Source organism: Littorina saxatilis, linkage group LG5, assembly GCF_037325665.1.
Source record: "Littorina saxatilis isolate snail1 linkage group LG5, US_GU_Lsax_2.0, whole genome shotgun sequence".
In the NCBI taxonomy this organism is placed as follows: domain Eukaryota; kingdom Metazoa; phylum Mollusca; class Gastropoda; order Littorinimorpha; family Littorinidae; genus Littorina; species Littorina saxatilis.
This window is the reverse complement of record NC_090249.1, coordinates 59,076,702-59,097,974: the sequence shown is the minus strand read 5'-3', so window position 1 is coordinate 59,097,974 and position 21,273 is coordinate 59,076,702. Positions and strand designations below refer to the sequence as shown.

At 40.0% G+C, this 21,273-nt stretch overlaps 1 protein-coding gene across 1 annotated transcript in view; it reads left to right on the top strand.

The window, feature by feature from the left end:
* Window positions 1-2,496: 2,496 nt before the first annotated feature.
* The window catches only part of LOC138967561 (probable 3',5'-cyclic phosphodiesterase pde-5), a 43,942-nt gene continuing 25,165 nt past the window's right edge, over window positions 2,497-21,273 (top strand). The window contains exons 1-13 of the mRNA XM_070340138.1: window positions 2,497-2,897; window positions 5,946-6,119; window positions 6,735-6,781; window positions 10,019-10,130; window positions 10,674-10,723; window positions 11,065-11,093; window positions 11,556-11,661; window positions 12,902-12,995; window positions 14,269-14,327; window positions 14,735-14,785; window positions 16,566-16,624; window positions 16,971-17,022; window positions 20,141-20,283. Of these exons, the coding sequence (XP_070196239.1) occupies window positions 2,840-2,897; window positions 5,946-6,119; window positions 6,735-6,781; window positions 10,019-10,130; window positions 10,674-10,723; window positions 11,065-11,093; window positions 11,556-11,661; window positions 12,902-12,995; window positions 14,269-14,327; window positions 14,735-14,785; window positions 16,566-16,624; window positions 16,971-17,022; window positions 20,141-20,283 (1,034 nt within the window). The 5' untranslated portion in view covers window positions 2,497-2,839. The remainder of the gene's footprint in view (window positions 2,898-5,945; window positions 6,120-6,734; window positions 6,782-10,018; window positions 10,131-10,673; window positions 10,724-11,064; window positions 11,094-11,555; window positions 11,662-12,901; window positions 12,996-14,268; window positions 14,328-14,734; window positions 14,786-16,565; window positions 16,625-16,970; window positions 17,023-20,140; window positions 20,284-21,273) is intronic.

Sequence of the window (21,273 nt, the reverse complement as noted above, 5' to 3'; positions counted from 1 at the left end):
GCACAGAGGACGACATCAATGGGTTGAAGAGACGAGATGGAAGCCTGTGTTTGCAGCACAGAGGACGCCATCAATGGGTTGAAGAGACGAGATGGAAGCCTGTGTTTGCAGCACAGAGGACGCCATCAATGGGGTGAAGAGACGAGATGGAAGCCTGTGTTTGCAGCACAGAGGACGCCATCAATGGGTTGAAGAGACGAGATGGAAGCCTGTGTTTGCAGCACAGAGGACGACATCAATGGGTTGAAGGGACAGAGGTTATGCTACGTTGGAAGCAAAAGAAAAAGCGAGACGTTCTTGCGGGTGATGATGGTTCCTGTCCCACAACAAATTCCCAATCTTGGGCAATTAAAGATTCTGTATTCTGTAGGTACAAAGCCTATTAGGGACTGTCATTGTTATTTCGCTAGTACGTACGTGACGTTCTTGAAAGCATCATAGTAATTTAAACGCATAAGGAAATGACCTACTTTTGTTTTTAAATAAAGCTTACGGTGAGCCACCTTTGCCTGAGGGGCACAACACCGTGCTCTGCGTTAGACTACGGTAGAATTTACGGTGAGGTAGGTGGAAATGGAAACTGGTGATAGGGGTTTGGGTGGTAGTTAAGATGTGGGTGTTCACCCAGGACCTATCGAACCACTGGCGGGAGGTATTCAGTCAGTAAGCCGTCTTGGGGTGATTACTTTTCGCTGATCGAGTCACAGTGATCACTGGGGCTGGCAAACCCTCACTACCGTGACGTCGCTAACAGCTTTCCCCCCAGTTTTGTATGCCTGAATGTGTGTACACGTGTGTGCGGATTTAGCACGTAATACGCTGCCCCGCGCCAACTGGGTCTAGGTATTGTCCAACGGCTCAAGTTGGGGTACCTGCCTGATTTAAACGGCTGTTGTAGCCAGTTTTTGTCCATGTTCTGTATTAATCAATCGGTCTGTTTGATCTTTCTAAATGTTAGCTTCTTCGAACGTACATAGAAACAATGACACTCAAAAAAAGAGTCCAATGCGCTCTTTAAAAGTATAAGTGGGTGTGGGAAAAATCGAGCGTAACTGAGACGAAGTGGAACAGTTAAAATCAGAGGGAACGGTTTTAGCCCGCAGGTGCGATTACAAACTTAGAATGTCTGAAGCAGAACGTATGCAAGAAGATACATTTTTTTCTTGTGCTGACCCACCATATTTTCGATTGCTTCGCATTACATTTTCTTGTCACGTGTGTTCTTCCTGGTAAGTTTGTAGCATAGTGCTCGACATGTATGTGTGTTGTAGTGGTGAACAGTATACACTGTATTCTGTTTTTTGTATGTTCAAAATAAAACATTATGTATCGATTGGACATTGGATTTCCCTTCTTTGAGCCATGTGACGTCAGAGGCCTACAAAACTTCATATTTGGGCGTTTCAGGTTGACCGAAACTTCAAAGCAACTACAAAACACACGTCATGTGTTTGATTGCATGTGTGTGTGCTCGTTCAATCGTCAAAACAACAACAAAGTCAGTACATGACGTGTGTTTTGTAGTTCCTTTGAAGTTTTGGTCAACCCGAAACGCCCAAATATGAAGCTTATGTGTTTGATTTCATGTGTGTGTGCTCGTTCAATCGTCAAAACAAACTGAAAGGAATTCGATCGATACATAAATGTTATTTGCGTTTTTGACCAAAATATGACATTTTACACAGATCTCGACAGTCATTGTTCACCTCGACCGCTATCGCGGTCTCGGAGAACAATGACTGTATCGATCTGTGTAAAATGTCATATTTTGGTCAAAAACGCAAATAACGTACAATGTTATCCTTTGCTTTATTTTTTTGTTAGAGAGGGTTACATTGCTGTGCTTTTACAAGCGAAGCCAGGTACTAAATTAATCCTGTCAAAAATGACAGCAGAGACTCTTTCATGGAATCAAGGGGTCTCTGGGCCAGCTGCAATCTTTGACTCGCTCGGACGGGGATCTTTTTATAGGCTGTTTTTATCAGTTTGATTTTTAGCTTCCACGCCGCGTTTACCCCCTACTCAGTTCACACTGTGTTATCAGACAGCGCCGCTAGCTCATGAAAGCATAAGTGCAATTAGTGTGGGTTTACAGTGCTGTGCACAAACTTTCAGCAAAAAACAAACAGTGGTGTGTGTGTTTGCAAACAAGTGATTTTATGCTTCTGAGCAAACTTCGTTTAGACTTCCAGAGGAGTAGGGCTTATGTTCTTATCAAATGTGTCAAATTTCACTGGAATCGTTTACGGACTTGCGGGAAAGAAAATTAATGCATCAGAGTAAAGACTGTGACACAGTGAAATGCCTGAAACAGAATACAAGGTGGATTTAAAGAGAAGGTGCACAAAGAGACAGAAAACAAAATGCGAGGAAGTGTTTTAAAAAGAAATGCAACAAAAACACACACACACACATTTGAGGTTGTTGTCACACTCACACGTATTTAACGTCATGTCCGCTGGGGAAAGATGCGTTCAGCTGTGAGACCTACCTTGTTTAGTTGTCTTCACCACTGAAATAAGGAGATGTACAGAGATAGCTGTCAACCCCTCGAGAGAAAGAAAAGAACATCTGTTCGGTTTCTGTTCTCATTTACACAGGAGTAGAATTTTGTCGAGTGTGCGTAACAGTGTTGGCCCTTGTAGGATCAGCTGGCGATGTAACAATGATGTAACACTGATGTAACACCAAACTCACACTGATTACAGATGAGACACAGGCATGCGACCTTGTGTGGATTACTCGTGACAAGATTGGGCCGACGTTTGTGTGGTGTGTGTTTGTAATTTTTATACGGTGTGAGACTGAGCCTTTCGCTTGAACTTTGTCCGAATGCATCATGATGCACCATCGTACATTCCGCCGTCGTATTCTTCGTCGTTCTTCTAGTGAAGAAGGTTCGTAATAAACATCCAGAAAAACAACCACAGCAACAAAAACAACAACAGCAACAAAAACAACCACAACAACAACAACAACAACAACAACCACAACAATAACATCATCAATAACATTACTAGAATCAGTAACGCTGCCAGTATTAACAAAGAACACCAACCCTATCCGAGAACGGAGAACATTTTTTTTCCTTTCTGGACCAGTAGATTTACGGACGCATTTCCGTGTCATCTTTATCACGCTGTCAAGGTTATCTTGAAGGGTCAAATGCACTTCATATAATGTTCAGAAGTGTTTTTCACACGTACGTTTGTTTTCTGTCCTGTTATCCTGTTTTTATGTTTGATACGTTTTCGTCGTGATTTTATCAGTTGCCTTACTTTTATAACATTTACAGGTTTTACGCACTATCCCTGATATATATATATATATGATATATGTATGCAGTTTATAGAAGGTATAATATAAAATCTTAAAGCTTTACAATCAGTTAGCTTTAATAAGATGGGAGCGAGATCTTGTGTGTGTGTGTGTGTGTGTGTGTGTGTGTGTGTGTGTGTTGGGGGAGGGGTGTGAGTGTTAAGCGAGAGATACCATGTTGAGAGCGCCTTTGAAGATGTGGATAAGATATTTGGAATGAACTTTGTCGAGTACCAGCTATCCTTACATCGTCGCCTACTAACATGCACCGGACTGAAAAGTTACGATTTGAATACACACACGAAAAGTATAATATAGTCTATGTCTGTCTTTTTTCGTGCAAGACTGTTAGGATCCAAAATAAGGTTTTGAAGGTTGAATGTGACTCTTACTCATTCTCACCCACACCCGCACGCACGCACGCACGCACGCACGCACGAACGCACACATGCACACATGCACGCACACAAGTACGCACGCACACACACACACACACACACACACACACACACAGACACACACAGACACACACACACACACACACACACACACACACACACACACACACACACACACACAGGTTTGCTGTCATCTGGACGTTTTGGTATTTGACTAATCATCTCCACAGCTACGTAAATGGTTATTTTGCGTTGCATGAGGATATATGACTTGGCGCTCACGGACTTTTTGTTTGGCTCACATTTTCATGTTTTAGCAATTGAAGGAATTTAGTATGCATAGTTCAACATTTTAAAAGTGTTACTGTTATCAAATTAGTATTCACATATTGAATTGTTAAAGATCTCAACAATTAAAATTTTAAATAAAATTTGTGATCTTGAATTTTCTGTGCATTAATTCAAATTTGTATTTGCAAATGTTATTTTAATGTTTTCAGGAGAACGTTAATTTAACATTTGCATGTGAACGTTAATTTAACGTTTGCATGAGAACGTTTGATTATGGTTTTGATTTGGTTAATTTCATGTTTGCATGCTAACGTTAAAAAAACGTTAAATAAACGTTAATAAAACGTTTTATTTTGGTTATTTTTATGTTAGCAAAAAACGTTAAAAAAACGTTAAATAAACGTTAATAAAACGTTTCTTTTTGGTTTATTTTGGTTATTTTTACGTTAGCAATAAACGTTTAAAAAACGTTAAAATAACGTTAATCTAACCGTTGTATTATGGTTTGATTTTGGTTTGATTTTGGTTATTTTTATGTTTGCAAAAACGTTGAATTAACGTTAATTTTAACGTTATATTATGGTTAGATTAACGTTAAATTGACCGGTACGGTTGGCCTAGTGGTAAGGCGTCCGCCCCGTGATCGGGAGGTCGTGGGTTCCTAAGACTTTAAAATTGGCAATCTAGTGGCTGCTCCGCCTGGCGTCTGGCATTATGGGGTTAGTGCTAGGACTGGTTGGTCCGGTGTCAGAATAATGTGACTGGGTGAGACATGAAGCCTGTGCTGCGACTTCTGTCTTGTGTGTGGCGCACGTTATATGTCAAAGCAGCACCGCCCTGATATGGCCCTTCGTGGTCGGCTGGGCGTTAAGCAAACAAAAAAAACCAAAAAACAAAACAAAAAAAAGACGTTAAATTAACGTTAGATTAACGTTAAATGTTAACGTTAATTTAACGTTTTATCACATGAGCAAATTAACGTTCGCGGTAAACGTTAATTTAACGTTTACCGTTAACGTTAATTTAACGTTAGCATGCTAACTGGGCAGGCAGTGATTAGGCCTAAAAAAAAATAGGTGTGGTTACGGTAACCCGACCTACCCTATTTTTAGGAGCCGACCCTATAACTTTTTTTTACATTTGTCAAAAAAAACCAAAAAAACAACGAGTGCAGAAAACGCAATGAAAGCGAAAGCGATCGAGTCGCACACTTATTTCCCTGTCAAGTAGGTTTAATTTGTACACATTAGAAAAAAAAGTTTAAAAAAAAAAGTGATTGCCTACCTTCCTACCCTATTTTTTTGGCTATGTTACCTTAACCACACCTATTTTTTTTTTTTGCCTTATGCCTGTCAGACAGAGTTGCATTAGCTGAGTTGACCCATGTTCTACACTTGGCACAGAGTTGCATTAGATGAGTTGACCCATGTTCTACACTTGGCACAGAGTTGCATTAGCTGAGTTGACCCATGTTCTACACTTGGCACAGAGTTGCATTAGCTGAGTTGGCCCATGTTCTACACTTGGCACAGAGTTGCATAAGCTGAGTTGACCCATGTTCTACACTTGGCACAGAGTTGCATTAGCTGAGTTGGCCCATGTTCTACACTTGGCACAGAGTTGCATAAGCTGAGTTGACCCATGTTCTACACTTGGCACAGAGTTGCATAAGCTGAGTTGACCCATGTTCTACACTTGGCACAGAGTTGCATTAGCTGAGTTGACCCATGTTCTACACTTGGCAGACTTAATAAGTGTGTGAGTGAATGTAAACATGATTGCATCATGAAATGAGCAAGTAAGCGTACAAGTCTTGTCGAATAATCATTGATTTAACCATGTTTGACTTTTTATCCAGAACTCCTGGTGTAGAAAAAGTTTGTCATAGAAACTGTTGCTACGGCATTAATTGACGTCATACCGTTTACTGTTTTGCAGACGTCAGTCCTGAGCTTGTGACGCAGTATTTGCAGCAGAACCCGGATTTTCTCGACGACTATGTGCAGCATTACGTCAACAGTGAACAGCTGGATCGGTGGACAACGTACAAAACACGTCATAGTGCGCGACTCTCAATACGTAACAGGAATGACCATCATCACCCCATCAACGGTAACGACAGAGTGAGCGAGTGATTGTGTGTGTGGGATATTGAGTGTGTGTGTGTGTGTGTGTGTGTGTGTGTGTGTGTGTGTGTGCTCGCGCGTGCGTGCGTGCATGCATATATGAGTGTGTCTGACACGGAGTCTGCCGTGCGAACTGAGAAAACAAAACAAACTAGCATCGATCCCGGATAGCCGTATCGGTTGATGGGACGTTAAAAAACAACGAAACAACCAACTGTCAAGATCTTTTGAATGTTGTGTCTCTATATTTTATTTACGTTTAATTTGTTTTCAACTCGTTTATAACGGTTTCTTTGTGAAAGAGGAACATGCGGGAGTTTATACAGAGCTTGTCCAAACAATGTCGTGCAGTAACTTTAGAAAAAAAAGTGGGCATTAAATCGATTGAGCCTCGAGTGAGGTTTACCGTTTCGCTAAGTGAATCTCAAATGATGGCTCTTCTTTCAGTATGTCACACTACTTCCACGGGGGTTATTCGGGACTATACCAAACGGTGTACTTTAGCTCTGATTAAAAGGAGGACCGAAGGGTCAGGTCAGTACGTCTCATTTAATCTCTTATCGATTTTTTCGACGCACTGAAGATGTTTCTGGTTTTGCAGGCGAAGTCACATCAGAGGGGCGATCATCTTCATTATCAAAATGGAAGGTATGTACGGTGCGCTATGAATGCGTGTAATTAATGTCCTAAAGAAGGACTCCATAAGTGCATTGCATGTACGTGCACGTCTGCTGAGAAAAGATAAGAAAAGGACAGAAAAGAAATGAAAAGAATAGAGTCCTATCTTGCTGTGATAATGTTGGTTGATAACCGTTAGTGCTTTTTATCTCTGTCATTTGTGGTTGCAACTTCGCAAGGATACAAACATAACCAAAGACACTTACAGACTAAACTGTACGAGTTGAGAAATACTTTTGTTTGCTTGATTTGTTTTTCAACCAATCCTGTCGGTGCATTTGAAAACAGAGGCCCTTAAATATACATTGCCCAAAATAGCTAAAGAACCGGAGCCAGACCCGATGTTCAAGGGATCCTTCTTTTCTCCCGTTCTATCTCTTTTGCTACCTTAGAATGATAAATCTCAGAAGAAACATTTATTTACTTACTTACTTACTTGTACTTTTACTTGTGCGACGTTGTAGGTTTATAGAAAATCTGTTTGCCGATCTTGGTATGAAAAATAAGCTGCTGTGCGTGGGCTCTAGCATAGGCAGCTTGGGAGCATTTGAACATTTAGGTGAAATGGTTCGTCTCCCGTCAAATATTCTTAAAATAATGGGATCTTTTCAACTTCTACCTCCCTGACGGAATACGTTCAACGCCCACAGTCCTGAATGCATTTGTCTCTCCGAGTTTGTTCGTGTCCAGAATTAACCAGTGCGGCGGGAAGATGTGGCACAGGGACTCCGTTTGTATGGCCATGTTGGGTTTGATGCGTGCATGCCTGGTTTTCTCCTGTAGATGGGTGTCGGCACAGAAGGTCTGCCCGCTGTCCTCAGCCAACATGCTCCGTCTTCATGGCAGCTCAAATTTTTTATCGAGGTTCTCTCCTCTAGATCCGCCGTGTTTCGCCTAGGGGCTTTCGCTGCCTAGTTGATAGGGTCACCTCGTAGAGGATGTGGTCATAGACCACGCACGGTCGGTCTTGGGATAGGGAAACGTTATGCTAGTCCGGAGGGATTACGCCACAATGGCCACCTCGCGAAGACCCAGGGTCCTAGACTAGGGAGGTCCAAGGGGGAGCACCGGGAGGGCTACCCCTCTACCCGCACCTCCAACACAGTCCCTTCCCCTGGTAGCTTCATCCCCAAGGAGGAAACAAAGCTACCTGCAACACCCCGGCACAGGGACAAAACACATTAGAATATAACAGGGCTTTGTAACCAGTCTTTTTCTCAACGTCTTTTGTATTTGAAAACAGATCGGCTGCTAACGTTTCAAGATCAAGATTTAAAAAAATGTAAAGCTCTGAATTAATTTAATGTTCACAAAACACAATCGCCAAAGACTGAGAACAGCAACGTTTTCTAAGCTGAGTTAATTATCTGTACCATAAGTGTGTGTCTGTGTGTTCACTGTAAAGACCACTTGGTCGAGGTTCCTGTCAACGTCTTGGTTTTTTTTAAAAGTTTTGTTTTAATCAAAACGTTCCAGTACTCTACCGTCCTTGTTTTTGGATTCACGTTTTTGTTAGATACCTCCTTCTGGTAGAAGATTATAAATTCCCCGTGGCTGTAACAGAGAATAGGTAATAGGAAAGAGGGTGGGGTCCATTTCTGTTGTTTTGACGGCTTATTCACTTTCACTGTTACCTCACGTCATTCATATGCAGCGAGTCTGAATGGAAAATACGGGACAATGATTATTTTCTATACACCTGTTAGACGTATGCAAAAACGTGTGAGCTGGCATAACAATTGAAGATATTGTCACCCCTGCGTGTTCTATAAACTAAGATCCAGAGCGAAAAGGAGTGCAACAACAATTTATGGAATGATGAATAACGCAGAGATGTGTGAGTTTGAATACTGGTGTCAATGAACGAGTTCAGAAATAAAATCTTTTGCTTGATTTGTTGTTATGCCATGGAGCCTTTTCGTGCACTTTGAAACAGAGGCCTTTATATTGAACTTGTTGCGAGCGAAGTACACATCTCTTATCAACAATGGACAATGCAGGGTCAATATAATTATGTGACGCATATTTTGCAGCGTGTTTGTGTCATGCTGAATATTTAAAGCTAAGGAATTGCTATACTTTAAATGAGGGATTATTGGTAACATTTTGGGGAGGGTAGAAGAGAGAACGCATACATAATGACATCGTGCAGTAAACAAGTTGTTGTTCAGTTCGACAAGCAAACTCTTCAACTTAAAGCATACTGCGCATGATACATTATTCAGAATAGACAGCGCTTAGTCTTAATCTTCGCTTTTGACGCGGGAAGGACACAAACCCACATTGCAGATTTGGAATAGAAAGAAAAGTTCACCAAAAGAATCAGAGGATGTTGGACTGCAAATGATATTTTTATGAGCTCTAACAGCCGAAGTCTGTCCTTATTTTCTTTTTATTAAACAAAAAAACTAACTAACAAACACAAACGAAGACCAGCCATTAAGCTTGAACAACTTGCCCAACCAGTCTACTTAAATCGATTCCCCTGATGACATAAATGAAAAGATAGAACGATATTGATGAAAACATTGTCAAAAGAACTAGAGCACTTTAAACGCAGACACAGTCCTTTAAACAATTTACAACAATTCATATTGATGTACATCGCTAGAATAACATACAATTGTTGTCCTTTGTAATGTAATTTGTAAAAAAAAAAAAAAAAAAAAACATCAACAACAACAACAGGGCGGGGATGTAGCTCAGTCGGTAGCGCGCTGGATTTGTATCCAGTTGGCCGCTGTCAGCGTGAGTTCGTCCCCACGTTCGGCGAGAGATTTATTTCTCAGAGTCAACTTTGTGTGCAGACTCTCCTCGGTGTCCAAACACCCCCCGTGTGTTCACGCAAGCACAAGACCAAGTGCGCACGAAAAAGATCCTGTAATCCATGTCAGAGTTCGGTGGGTTATAGAAACACGAAAATACCCTGCATGCTTCCTCCGAAAGCGGCGTATGGCTGCCTAAATGGCGGGGTAAAAACGGTCATACACGTAAAAGCCGTGGGAGTTTCAGCCCATGAACGAACAAACAAACAAACAAACAACAACAACAATAACAAACAAGCAAAAACAAACATAAATGAAAAGAAAAAACCATTTTCGATATTTCTTTTATTTAAACTATTAATATAGGATTTCTGTTTCGCAATTGTCTCCTCCTGTACCTGAATTTTACTGTTACATGACTCTATCCCCATAACATTTCCAGTCACGCATCCAGTCCAGCAAAGGGAGAGTATTACAAGAGTTGTCGAAGGAAATGAACCAGCAGCATGGCAAGCTGGCCGTCTTGCTGGAGTTATCTGCCTGTGTGGCCGCCGGTATGTATTACTCCTGCCGTGTTTCTGTCGGGTTTTCTGATCTATAATGTTTCTATTTCTGACGTGTTGTGCATAAGGCGATGTTTGTTCGTCTACTTTGTTAATGATGCACGCACTGAAATTTGCACACACGCGCCCGAATATCATTGACCTAGTTGACCTCTATTCGTGACACTACAGTGCAGATAACCTTGAAGGTTAAAAAGGTGATCCTGATTTTTTGTTAACAAGATTTGAAGTAACGCAAACATGAAAAAACATGAACTTTTTTTTACGTTCTTAATTTTGCTGTGATAGAACAAAATGTTAATAGTTTAAAACACGGAGACCTCCATGTAAACTGAGAAAGGGAAACAAATGGAATCGGTCCCGCATAGCCTTACGGGTTGAAGGAAAGTTACAAACATACAACCAGCCACCCGACTCAATTCATAATATAACAGGTGCAGAACAAAATGCGGGTCCTATTTATTCTACAATGTTTTTTTTAATTAAAAGTGTATAACTCATTTAAAAAAAGATGTATTTAAATGTTATTTTCAGCAATATCCGCGGATGGGCACAATCTCTACACGGTGGATGAACACAAAGAGGTAAAACCGCTTCTCTTTCTTTCTCTGTTAGTCTGTCTGTGTTTTCTCTCTTTCGTGAGTGGTTTAGATGTGTGTCATGTACATTTGTAAAGTCAGTGTAAATTTGACGCCAACGAGGTATGAATAGTTTTTCATTAAAACACGATTATGTCCGTTATTTTTGTTTTGCTATATAAATGTTGGCTTTTGCATTTTGAAGTATGTCCTGTTTTTTTTTTTTTTTTACTAGTTTCGTAACGGTAGTAATGTTTCTGTTTTTATGAAAAAGATGTAAATATTCTTTTTGTTATCATCAGTATAAGCTTGCAAGCATGGTTAACTCATGTGTTCTTTCTTTTCAGGAAATCAACCACATATCAACAGACCCAAGGTAGTGTAACCTTCGTGTAAAGTATACGCGTTTTATGCATTTTTGAAAAAAAGTTTGACATTTTGCACAGATCGAGAGAGTTAATAATTAAGCAACGATGTCGGTTTGAATCAGAAGTCAGAAGTCAGAAGTCAAAACGTTTAATCGCCAAAAACATGATAGTTCATGGTGATGGGGAGGTTGGGGGAGAAGGAAACAGTTTCGATGGCAAGAAAAGCGTTATATCAAACCTGGGGCAACTGCAGAATTTAAACATTACCTTTACAAATCAGATGCAAGTTGTGTTCTTGAAAAATGTTTCAAGTTTGTGATTTTTTTGCAAGGACTGTGAGTTTATGTGATTAGATTAATACCTGTGTATACGAACCAAAAGACACATTTCTGTATGATTTAAATTCAGAAAATAAAGATGTATTGCAATGAATTGAAGTGAAATTGAAGTGACGGCGTGTGTTGTTTCAGCGGTCAGATAGCACAGGGCCGGTCCCAGCCCTTGACTCTGAGCACCACGGTGGCAGCTCACGTCGCCTTCTCCAAGGAGCCGGTCCGGTTACGTGACCTTGCCATGGTCAGTGCAAATACCACGTGAAGCCTGATATTAGTTACGTGACCTTGCCATGGTCAGTGCAAATACTACGTTCAGCCTGATATTAACTAGGCGACGTTGACATCAGGAAGCCTGCTGCACGGAGCTTTGGGACTGAATTGTCGTTATCAAAACTTCGCGAAGTTATTTTCTGGCTCAATTAAGAAAGGCCTATGCGCTTTGTTGCGTTTGGTTTTTTGATAAAGAGAGGCATACTCGAAGATATATATAACGTTTGGTTTTTTGATAAAGAGAGGCATACTCGAAGATGTATAACGTTTAATTTTTTGATAAAGAGAAGCATACTCGAAGATATATAACGTTTGGTTTTTTGATAAAGAGAAGCATACTCGAAGATATATAACATTTGGTTTTTTGATAAAGAGAAGCATACACGAAGATATATAACGTTTGGTTTTTTGATAAAGAGAGGCATACTCGAAGATATATAACGTTTGGTTTTTTGATAAAGAGAGGCATACTCGAAGATATATAACGTTTGCTTTTTTGATAAAGAGAAGCATACTCAAAGATATATAACGTTTGGTTTTTTGATAAAGAGAGGCATACTCGAAGATATATGACGTTTGGTTTTTTGATAAAGAGAGGCATACTCGAAGATATATAACGTTTGGTTTTTTGATAAAGAGAGGCATACTCGAAGATATATAACGTTTGGTTTTTTGATAAAGAGAGGCATACTCGAAGATATATAACGTTTGGTTTTTTGATAAAGAGAGGCATACTCGAAGATATATAACGTTTGGTTTTTTGATAAAGAGAGGCATACTCGAAGATATATAACGTTGGCATTTTTCCGTGGAACCTATCCGGTTACATGATCTTCTGTTGGTGAAGACAATACATGGACATTTCACGTTACACTTTCTTTCGTTTGGTTGTCCAGTAGCTGCACGACGTTTGGTTGTCCAGTAGCTGCACGACGTTTGGTTGTCCAGTAGCTGCACGACGTTTGGTTGTCCAGTAGCTGCACGACGTTTGGTTGTCCAGTAGCTGCACGACGTTTGGTTGTCCAGTAGCTGCACGACGTTTGGTTGTCCAGTAGCTGCACGACGTTGGCATTCAGTGACCAGACTGTTATTTACACGACTGCTGCCTTTCTTCATTTGTAATGCTCTTGAAAAAAACTTTTGTGCACATGAAGTAAAATGACGGGTTGGATGTCTACGTGTAATGATACTTGAAGTCATTTGTGTTGCAGGACAAACGTTTCCCTGAGGGCCTTGGTTCTGGCAGCAACAGAGCGCACTCCGTCCTGGCACTCCCCATCACTGACGGCAACAGCATGGTTTTAGGTAAGGACCTTCAGTCATACAATCGAACCTGTTTAAACGACCACCACAGGGACCTACTAAAGTGGTCGTTATAGATTGGTGGTCGCTATAGAAGGTGGAAATATACCTATAACACTCGTCGCGAGTTCATTTGGGTGGGCAGGCGGTCGTTATTGAAAGGTGGCCGCTAGGGTCGGTTAAACCGTCTTTTTAACGGTCTGACTGAGGTGCCTATGGTAGAAGTTTGTTTTATATTATCAATACAAACGCCATCACCCCTTTATGAAGTGCTTAAAGCCTCACTCCGCCTCGTGTAAACAGTTCGGCTCGCCGTCTCAGATGTGGCCAGACCTGTACATGCCCCTTAACTTAATCCAATACCAAAACATAATCAATTTTGTTAAAGCCGCTTGACGTTGTTTTTTTTAAAGTAATCAATTTATTAAAAAAAATGAAAGATACCACAGCACAGTTAGGGGGGGGGGGATTTCCGGTATGCTACGAGGTGGAGGGAGGGATGATCGTATTCCACGTGAAAGGCTGACTAGATCTGTGATGGTAATCTGAACTGTTTTCACGGGAAGGATTTTGCCTTGGCTGTAGACTGCCTGCTTTAGACTGCCTGCTTTAACGGCCTTATGTACCTTCATGTCTAGACTGCCTGCTTTAACGGCCTTATGTACCTTCATGTCTAGACTGCCTGCTTTAACGGCCTTATGTACCTTCATGTCTACACTCTGGTCATCGTGTTTACAAGTAGTAAGAATTCAACTGTTTTGAACGGGTACCTTCTTTTCGTATATTCAAACGACGGGCGAAGTGGCGCAGTGGTAAGACGTCGGCCTCCTAATCGGGAGGTCGTGAGTTCGAATTCCGGTCGCTGTTGCCTGGTGGGTTCCGATCTCCCAGGTCAACTTATGTGCAGACCTGCTAGTGACTTAACCCCCTTCGTGTGTACACGCAAGCACAAGACCAAGTGCGCACGGAAAAGATCCTGTAATCCATGTCGGAGTTCGGTGGGTTATGGAAACACGAAAATACCCAGCATGCCGACCCAACGAAAGCGGAGTGAGCTGACTATGCTCTCAGAGTATAGTGTGGGGAACCCACATGGGCAAACGAGGTCACACGTCACCAGAATTTCTGGAACACTGAAGAAAAAGAAGTATATTCAAACATGATTCCTGTGCCTTAATCTTCACTGTGTTAAATCAAAGGAATGTGCAAAGAATAAAATGGGTAGTCGATTTGTTGCAATATCATTCGTCTGATGTACTGTGTGTTTTGTGTGCAGGAGTTGTGGAGTTTTTCCGGTTTTCACGCTACAGCGCCTTCACAGAAGAAGAGGAAGAGGTACGAGAAGTTCTGACATAGTTCTTTTTTCTTTTTTTGATTTTATTTATTAATTAATTTATTTTATTATTATTATTGTTTTATTTTTTTTTATTACAATTTTGGTGCATACGATATGAGTGAAAGTTTTACGTACCTTACGTATTTTGTGTGTGTGTGGAAAGTGTTCATTTTCTTGTCAACAATTTTCTTGTGTTCTGTTTTCTACAATAAAGAAAGCAAATGCGGCACATGGTTGCATTGTTCAATGCATCAGGCTTAGGTTTCTCTGGTAGGCGTAGCAAGTACCAGTTTCTTTGAACCTGTTGAAAGACAAAGTAAAGTATGATGCAGAATATCTATACAATTCCGCCCTATTTTCATAAACGTTCGACGGTATATTTATTGCTGTTGTTGTTGTTGTTTAGGTGGCGACGTACATGTTGTTGTGGGCAGACATGTTTGTGGCATACATGGAGGTAATTTTTGATTCGCTAACCGCCGTGGCTTTACTGCTCGGCTGCTTGCTGCCTTCAAAAACATACTCACCTGTGTTTTAACACCGTCCCATCCCTTTCTCTATACTATATCCCCTGGCGGAAAGCTATAACATAGCAGTAGTGCTAGTGTAACACATATTGTTTCCCGCCATTAAAGGTACAGTAGGTATGACGAATGCTTGCATACAATACTGTCACAATAGACGATGCTGGTAAAGAACTGGAGTTTGTATTGGTTGTGAAAGAGTAAACGCTCTTGCTTGCCTAACAAAATGCAAAAGTATTCATTCTTTCACAAACAATAAAAACACTAGTTATTTCTGGAGTTCGTCTATTGGTTACAGTTGTGATGCCCACTAACACACATTTCTAACGTAAACTATAAACTCTGTAAACTGGGAATATGTTAGTACATGAATGCGTGTTTCCGTTGTGATGTCGGTGACAGGTAATTTTGAATTGTGAATAACCGTGTCTGTTGTCTCCGGACCTGTTACTGACACAAAAGAAACGTGTTTTTGTCACTATCTGGATTGCTGCTCAGGTGGCGGGGACTCTGATGGCTTTGGGGAGTGTTGCCTTGTTTTATGCGGAGGTATCACGGCTTTCACCACTAACAGTTAACGTACACATTTCTCTGTGTCGTCACACCTTTAATTTTTTTTAATTATTTTTTTGTTTATTGTCTTCTTTGTATTTTGATCGTGGCAAGCTAAGCGAAAGTCTTGAGTTTTCTTTTAAATCTAAAAAAAAAAGTGATGTAAAGGGTGGGTTTTGCCAGACCTGTTTATGTGTAGTTGTACTTCACGACGTTGTCCTTAGCTTGGATATTTTTTCTTTCTTTCTTGTATTTAAAATTATTTTTTTTACATATAAGTTTATGTTATTAGTTATGCTTTTGTATCAGGCTCGAGATAAAAAAGTGTATATAAAGATTCTTTTGTAAAAATATACGTAATCATCGTTTTGTTTCATTTAGGAAATATCTAAATTATTGTACGATCGTTTTTAAGGATCGCTAATCTAAACTTAAAACAAATAAGATATCATTCAGTGTAGGCTTTATATTGTGTAATGTTACATTGCAGAGTCACAGGAACGTTTATAATTTGTGTTCACATTTGAGTTTACTTTTTTCCCTGTTTCGTAATTGACTTATTTGGTGCTCCCTTTATTACACTCTCTCTCTCTCTCTCTCTCTCTCTCCCTCTCTCTCTCTCTCTCTCTCTCTCTCTCTCTCTCTCTCTCTCTCTCTCTCTTTCTGTGTATGTGTGTGTGTGTGTGTGTGTGTGTGTGTGTGTGTGTGTGTGTGTGTGTGTGTGTGTGTGTGTGTGTGTGTGTGTGTGTGTGTGTGTGAGTAACTGCGTGCTTGTGCATACGTGCTTTCTTATTTTTATTTCTATCGCTATTTTGTGATTATTATATTACCTTTGCTGTTTGCGTTTCTTTTCATTTTTTTCTCTCCATTGTTTAATTTTTGTTTTAGGTAGATCAACTATTGTTAATAGTCAATGTTAGTTAAAAGACTTAGGCGACCATACAACTCAATTTTTGAACTTCTAGGTTCCTGTCAGCCTTTGTGGCCGAGTTACTCTTGTGTAAATGCTTCTCGACATAAACATTCAAACATGAACTCTCATTCTAACACAAGTGATATTTACTTGTATGCAAATGCTAGATCACTTTTTTTTTTTTTTTATATCTGACCGTGTATCCTGGTTTTCAGTGTGTGACATAATATTTATTTTGTTTCGTACAGATGCACAACAGCATGACAAGACAACGCAAGCTCAACGAATTTCTATTGAACGTCACAAAGTAAGTCATATCCTCGTGTAATGACCTAAAATAGCAATTCGTGCTTTTATCGACAAAATGGTATCATTTGAAACGTTCAACATTTTTGCAAAAATAAGAATAATACTCTGGCAGTGTAAACGTAACGTATTTAGATTATTTTTAGAACACATTTTATAAACGCAAGCGATAGCAACGACATCATTATATTTTTTGAATATCTTTGAAAGTAGTCATGCCGCACTTTAAAAAAACACAACAAATCTGACATTTTGTAGCTTCTATAAGAAATGTTATGCACGACTGTTCCGGCAATTTGTCAGAGATATTTCATACCTTGTTTTTTCTTTTTTCCCCCTTTTTTTAGATCCATATTTCAGGACATCGTCAGTATGGATACGGTCATCATGAAAATCATGGTATGTAGTTTGATCCTATTTCTTTGTATGTTTAAACTGAATATTAATGTAGTTATAGTTGACTGAAAAAGATGCTCATAGTTTAAAGACGATTCTGCCATCTATATTCGTTATCACATAGACTCTAAAAAACATGAACAGTGTTTTTGTGTGAACACGACCTAGTTTGATGTTGGGACAAAACTGTATCATTACAAAATGTGATTGCATATTGATGACAATGAGGCATTTTAAAGGCACAGTAAGCCTCTCGTAAACCATCACAGATACTGTCAGGCTTTTACACACAGTACAAACAACCTTTCATTTAAACACTCACCGCTTGAGAACATCCTAGGTGCCCTCCGTAAAGAGCGAGCAATTTTCAAAAAAATTATTTTTGCGTGGTTTATCTTACCCCTGAGCCATCGTGAACCCGTGTGATCCAGTTTCCCTTTTTCACAATGCAGTCGTCAGTTAGTAATTTGAATGCGACTCGCTGTGAGCTTATCTGCAATAGCACGTTATTATGTACCTCTGACTATGCACGAAACAAACGGCTGTGGTTCACAAGAACTCTCGCGATGGCTTTTGACTGTTCAGAGGAACTGGCGATAGACATAAACCGTCGTCTGCAACGAGAACCACGACCTTGAGTGAGCCTGCTTCCGGGCGTTTCTTTTTTCAAACTTTCACAACTTCGAATTGTACTGATCTTGTCTTGATGAAAAAAGAATTCTTTTATGATTTAAGAATGTTTGTGTAACAAGCTGTCAATTTATTATTTAGATTTTAAAAGTTAGGTCTAGCGCCAAAACGCACCACGGTCCGATTGTGTCAGAGACAATCCGCAAAATTAATTCTTTGAAAATTGCTCGCTCTTTACGTGGGGCCCCTAGGATGTTCCCGTTTGGTGAGCGTTCAAATGGAAGGGTGTTTGTACTGTGTGTAAAAGCCTGACAGTATTTGTGATGGTTTACGGGAGGTGCATTGTGCCTTTAAACTATTAAACTAATAATGCTGCTGCTGCTGCTACCATTGATGATGATAATGATGATGACGATGATAATAACGACGACGACGATGACGATGATGATGATGATGATGATGATTTCAAAATAAAGCCACTGTTTTTGGGTTTGGTTGAATTTTGAACAATGGATAGATTATATTAGTTCAATGTGGAATTACCTACTCCTTTACTTGTTTCTGAACCTAAGCCCATTATTCGTAAAAAGTCAAGTATTTAACTTCTGTTATCAGTGTTTCGTAGAGCCCGTAGATATTTGCTGAGTTTGCTGTGTAGATTCGTGTTCAGTGCACCACGCTACTTGATAGCACCTTTCAATAGGTATCCTAAGTTGGCACCTTGGTACAGTTTCGAAGCGTGCACGACAGGCCATAAGTGTGTGTTGCACCACGTTTTAATCGGTCTACATTTCAGTATGCTCTTCCTCAAAACTACTTGATGAAAAACCTGAGTGCTGACTTTGCTGTTGTTGATATAACCAATCTTATCTGTATTTCTCTGTTGTTTTCCTTTTGGTTGTGCCTTGGAATCTGAATTGTATTACTAAATTACTGGTTTCTTTGTATCGGGGAAAAAAGGGCGTTCTTATTCAGTATTGCAAAAGAAATGGGGAAAATAAACTCTTTTTTTTAGTCTGCCGAAACAAATTCATCAGCAACAACTTATGCCTATGAAAGTTTATTGCAGCTGGATTCTCTTTCTCTTAACCTAAAGATAAATGATCTGCTATTCCTCAAGATAAATTGTCTGGCTATCCTCAATACTATTGAATACACTAATTGTTGTGAATATTCAAACGTAATAGTATACGGGCATGACATGACTAGCACAAAAACAGTGTCTGAATTCTGTTTAAATCTGTCAAGTCTTCTGTCAAGTACATAAAACTTGGTCATTGTAAAGCGCATAATGGATGGACATGGCGCAAAGTCGTCGTTTGATATAAATACCACGGCTGCACCTCAGGAAGCTATTAGGCCTTTTTAATAAGCGCATTTGCAGCTGATATAGTGACTTTTCATACATTTGCTGTTGATTAGGTTGTGCTTTTCTATTAGATTGCGTTTTAGTTAGGTTGATGTTGTTTTGCTGTTGTTACAAAATAGATACAAGATAGATTTCAGAGCGACTTCATTACCAAGACGTCGGTATCCCCAGTTGAAAAACGAATATTGAAATACCAGAATATCCTCCTCAAAAAAGTTATCCTAGGACTCTTACTCCAAACAGTCTAATATCTTTTGTGTTTCTAAAGAATCCTACTTAACACTTTCTACCCCACCTATGTTGACCAAGTTTGTTTTAGCCGAGACCAGTGGTGCTGCAGCAGGTCACTCAGAATTGTAGTAACTGTGTAGCAACTGTGTTTTGACACGCTGGAATGCAGGCGTTAGATCGACGTTACAGGAAGCGACTGAAGCTAACAGTCTGAGCGGATATATCCGTACCAGGTCAGGTAGAGCCATATGAGTGGGTACGGATATATCAGTACCTGGGAGACAATGAGTTAACCAAGCACATATTCCACATATTCCTGTATTCCAAACAGAACTTCGTTCAAGAGTGGGTTGAGCTTTATCCATCAACCGATGTCATCAGCTCGAAGAGAACTACACATATGTATATGTGATTGTATCTGCAGCATATATTTCCACAGAATGTTGAGTTAAGATAATGGAGCGCATTTTCCTGTATACATACAAAACTACGACCATAAGTATGGTATGGGTTAGTCGTGTCCTTCAGCAGACGAATGCTCACAAGTTATAAGATCGATTTTTGTGTCCCCTGAACAGGACCATACTCAAAAGCTGCCACGGACGCTTTGTATAGTTCCACGGAATGTCGAGAGAAAAACATTCGAGCATATTTTACACCCAAATACAAACAAGATACGACCAAAATGTTTTGTCCCATCCGTCGACAGAATCATGCTCACACACTAGATAACTATATGTGTGCCCCGACCAAGACTATTAGTCTCTGCTCAAAAGCTGGTGCTGACGCTTTTTATAGTTCTACGGAACGTCGAGAGAAGAATTATCCAGTACTTTTTTCTGTATAAAAAGATGTTCACACATTTGATAACGAAATGTGTCCCCCGAACAGGACCACGCTCAAAAGCTGGTGAGCGCAGACAGAGCGTCCATCTTTCTGCTGGACAGCAAAGCCAGAGAGCTGTACGCGAGAATTTTTGATATGGGCATTGGAACGGGCCCCGTGCCTTCCAACACCCAGCACAGAGAGATCAGGTTCGAATCCTTGGCCATGGCTATTATAAGCACCAGCGCGAAGGAAGACGAAAAAGCATGGGTCAGCTTTGCTCGTTCGGGCTCAGATTTTGTATGACAAGTTAATTGCTGAGGTATTTTTTTTTTATATGATTCTGTTTTTGATTTGTTTTGACGATGTTGTTTAATTCTGTAGTTTATTTTGCTGAGAAATGTTCAAACTATGTTTGCTTTCCAACGTACATGAATGTATGTGCACTACTTAACAACTCGAAGTTTACACAGACAATCAGAAGCTCGCATGCACAGGCACTGCATTTACGAACGCAAGACAGACATCATGCAAACCCTTGGGGGTGTCATGTTTAAGGAAATTAGAGATAAAGAAACTAACAAATGAACCAGCAAGCAAACAATCCAACCAAACAAACAAACAAACACAAACCGCCTTTAAGATATAATACTGTTGAACAGTATCTTAAATCACTTGTAGCTCTGGAAGAATGGAAAAGAATAGTCAATTGGTGTTTTAATGAAGCTGTCACACGAAACGTATCTGTAACTATTTTTACAAGATGTACAACACTAATTTTCGGTTTTCCTATCTGAGCTTTTTGACCATTCGTTAATTGTCATGGTCTGACGATAGTGCTGCTTATGTATTTTTGAATGTTCTTCTGGGTAGGCTCAAGTCGGATTTTATGGAACTAAAGCCTATATACAATGAGCATGAAGCTGACCTATGCTTTTTTATGACGTCTTCACCTTCTTTATTCATATGGTTATGGGCCATTACGGTTCCTTTATGCATGAGATTTCTGGTGGTACCGTGTAGCTGCAATCGCTTGTCCCATATGTAATCAGAGTTTTGCGATGTAGTATATTATACCAACAGTGTTTCCTTCCTTTTGATTAACCCGCTTTTCCTGTGTGCTTTCTGCTTTTGTATTTAATACATCTGCGCGTTTGTGGAGACAGATACGTGGAGAAAAAAAAGCTTTCGTTTGTACA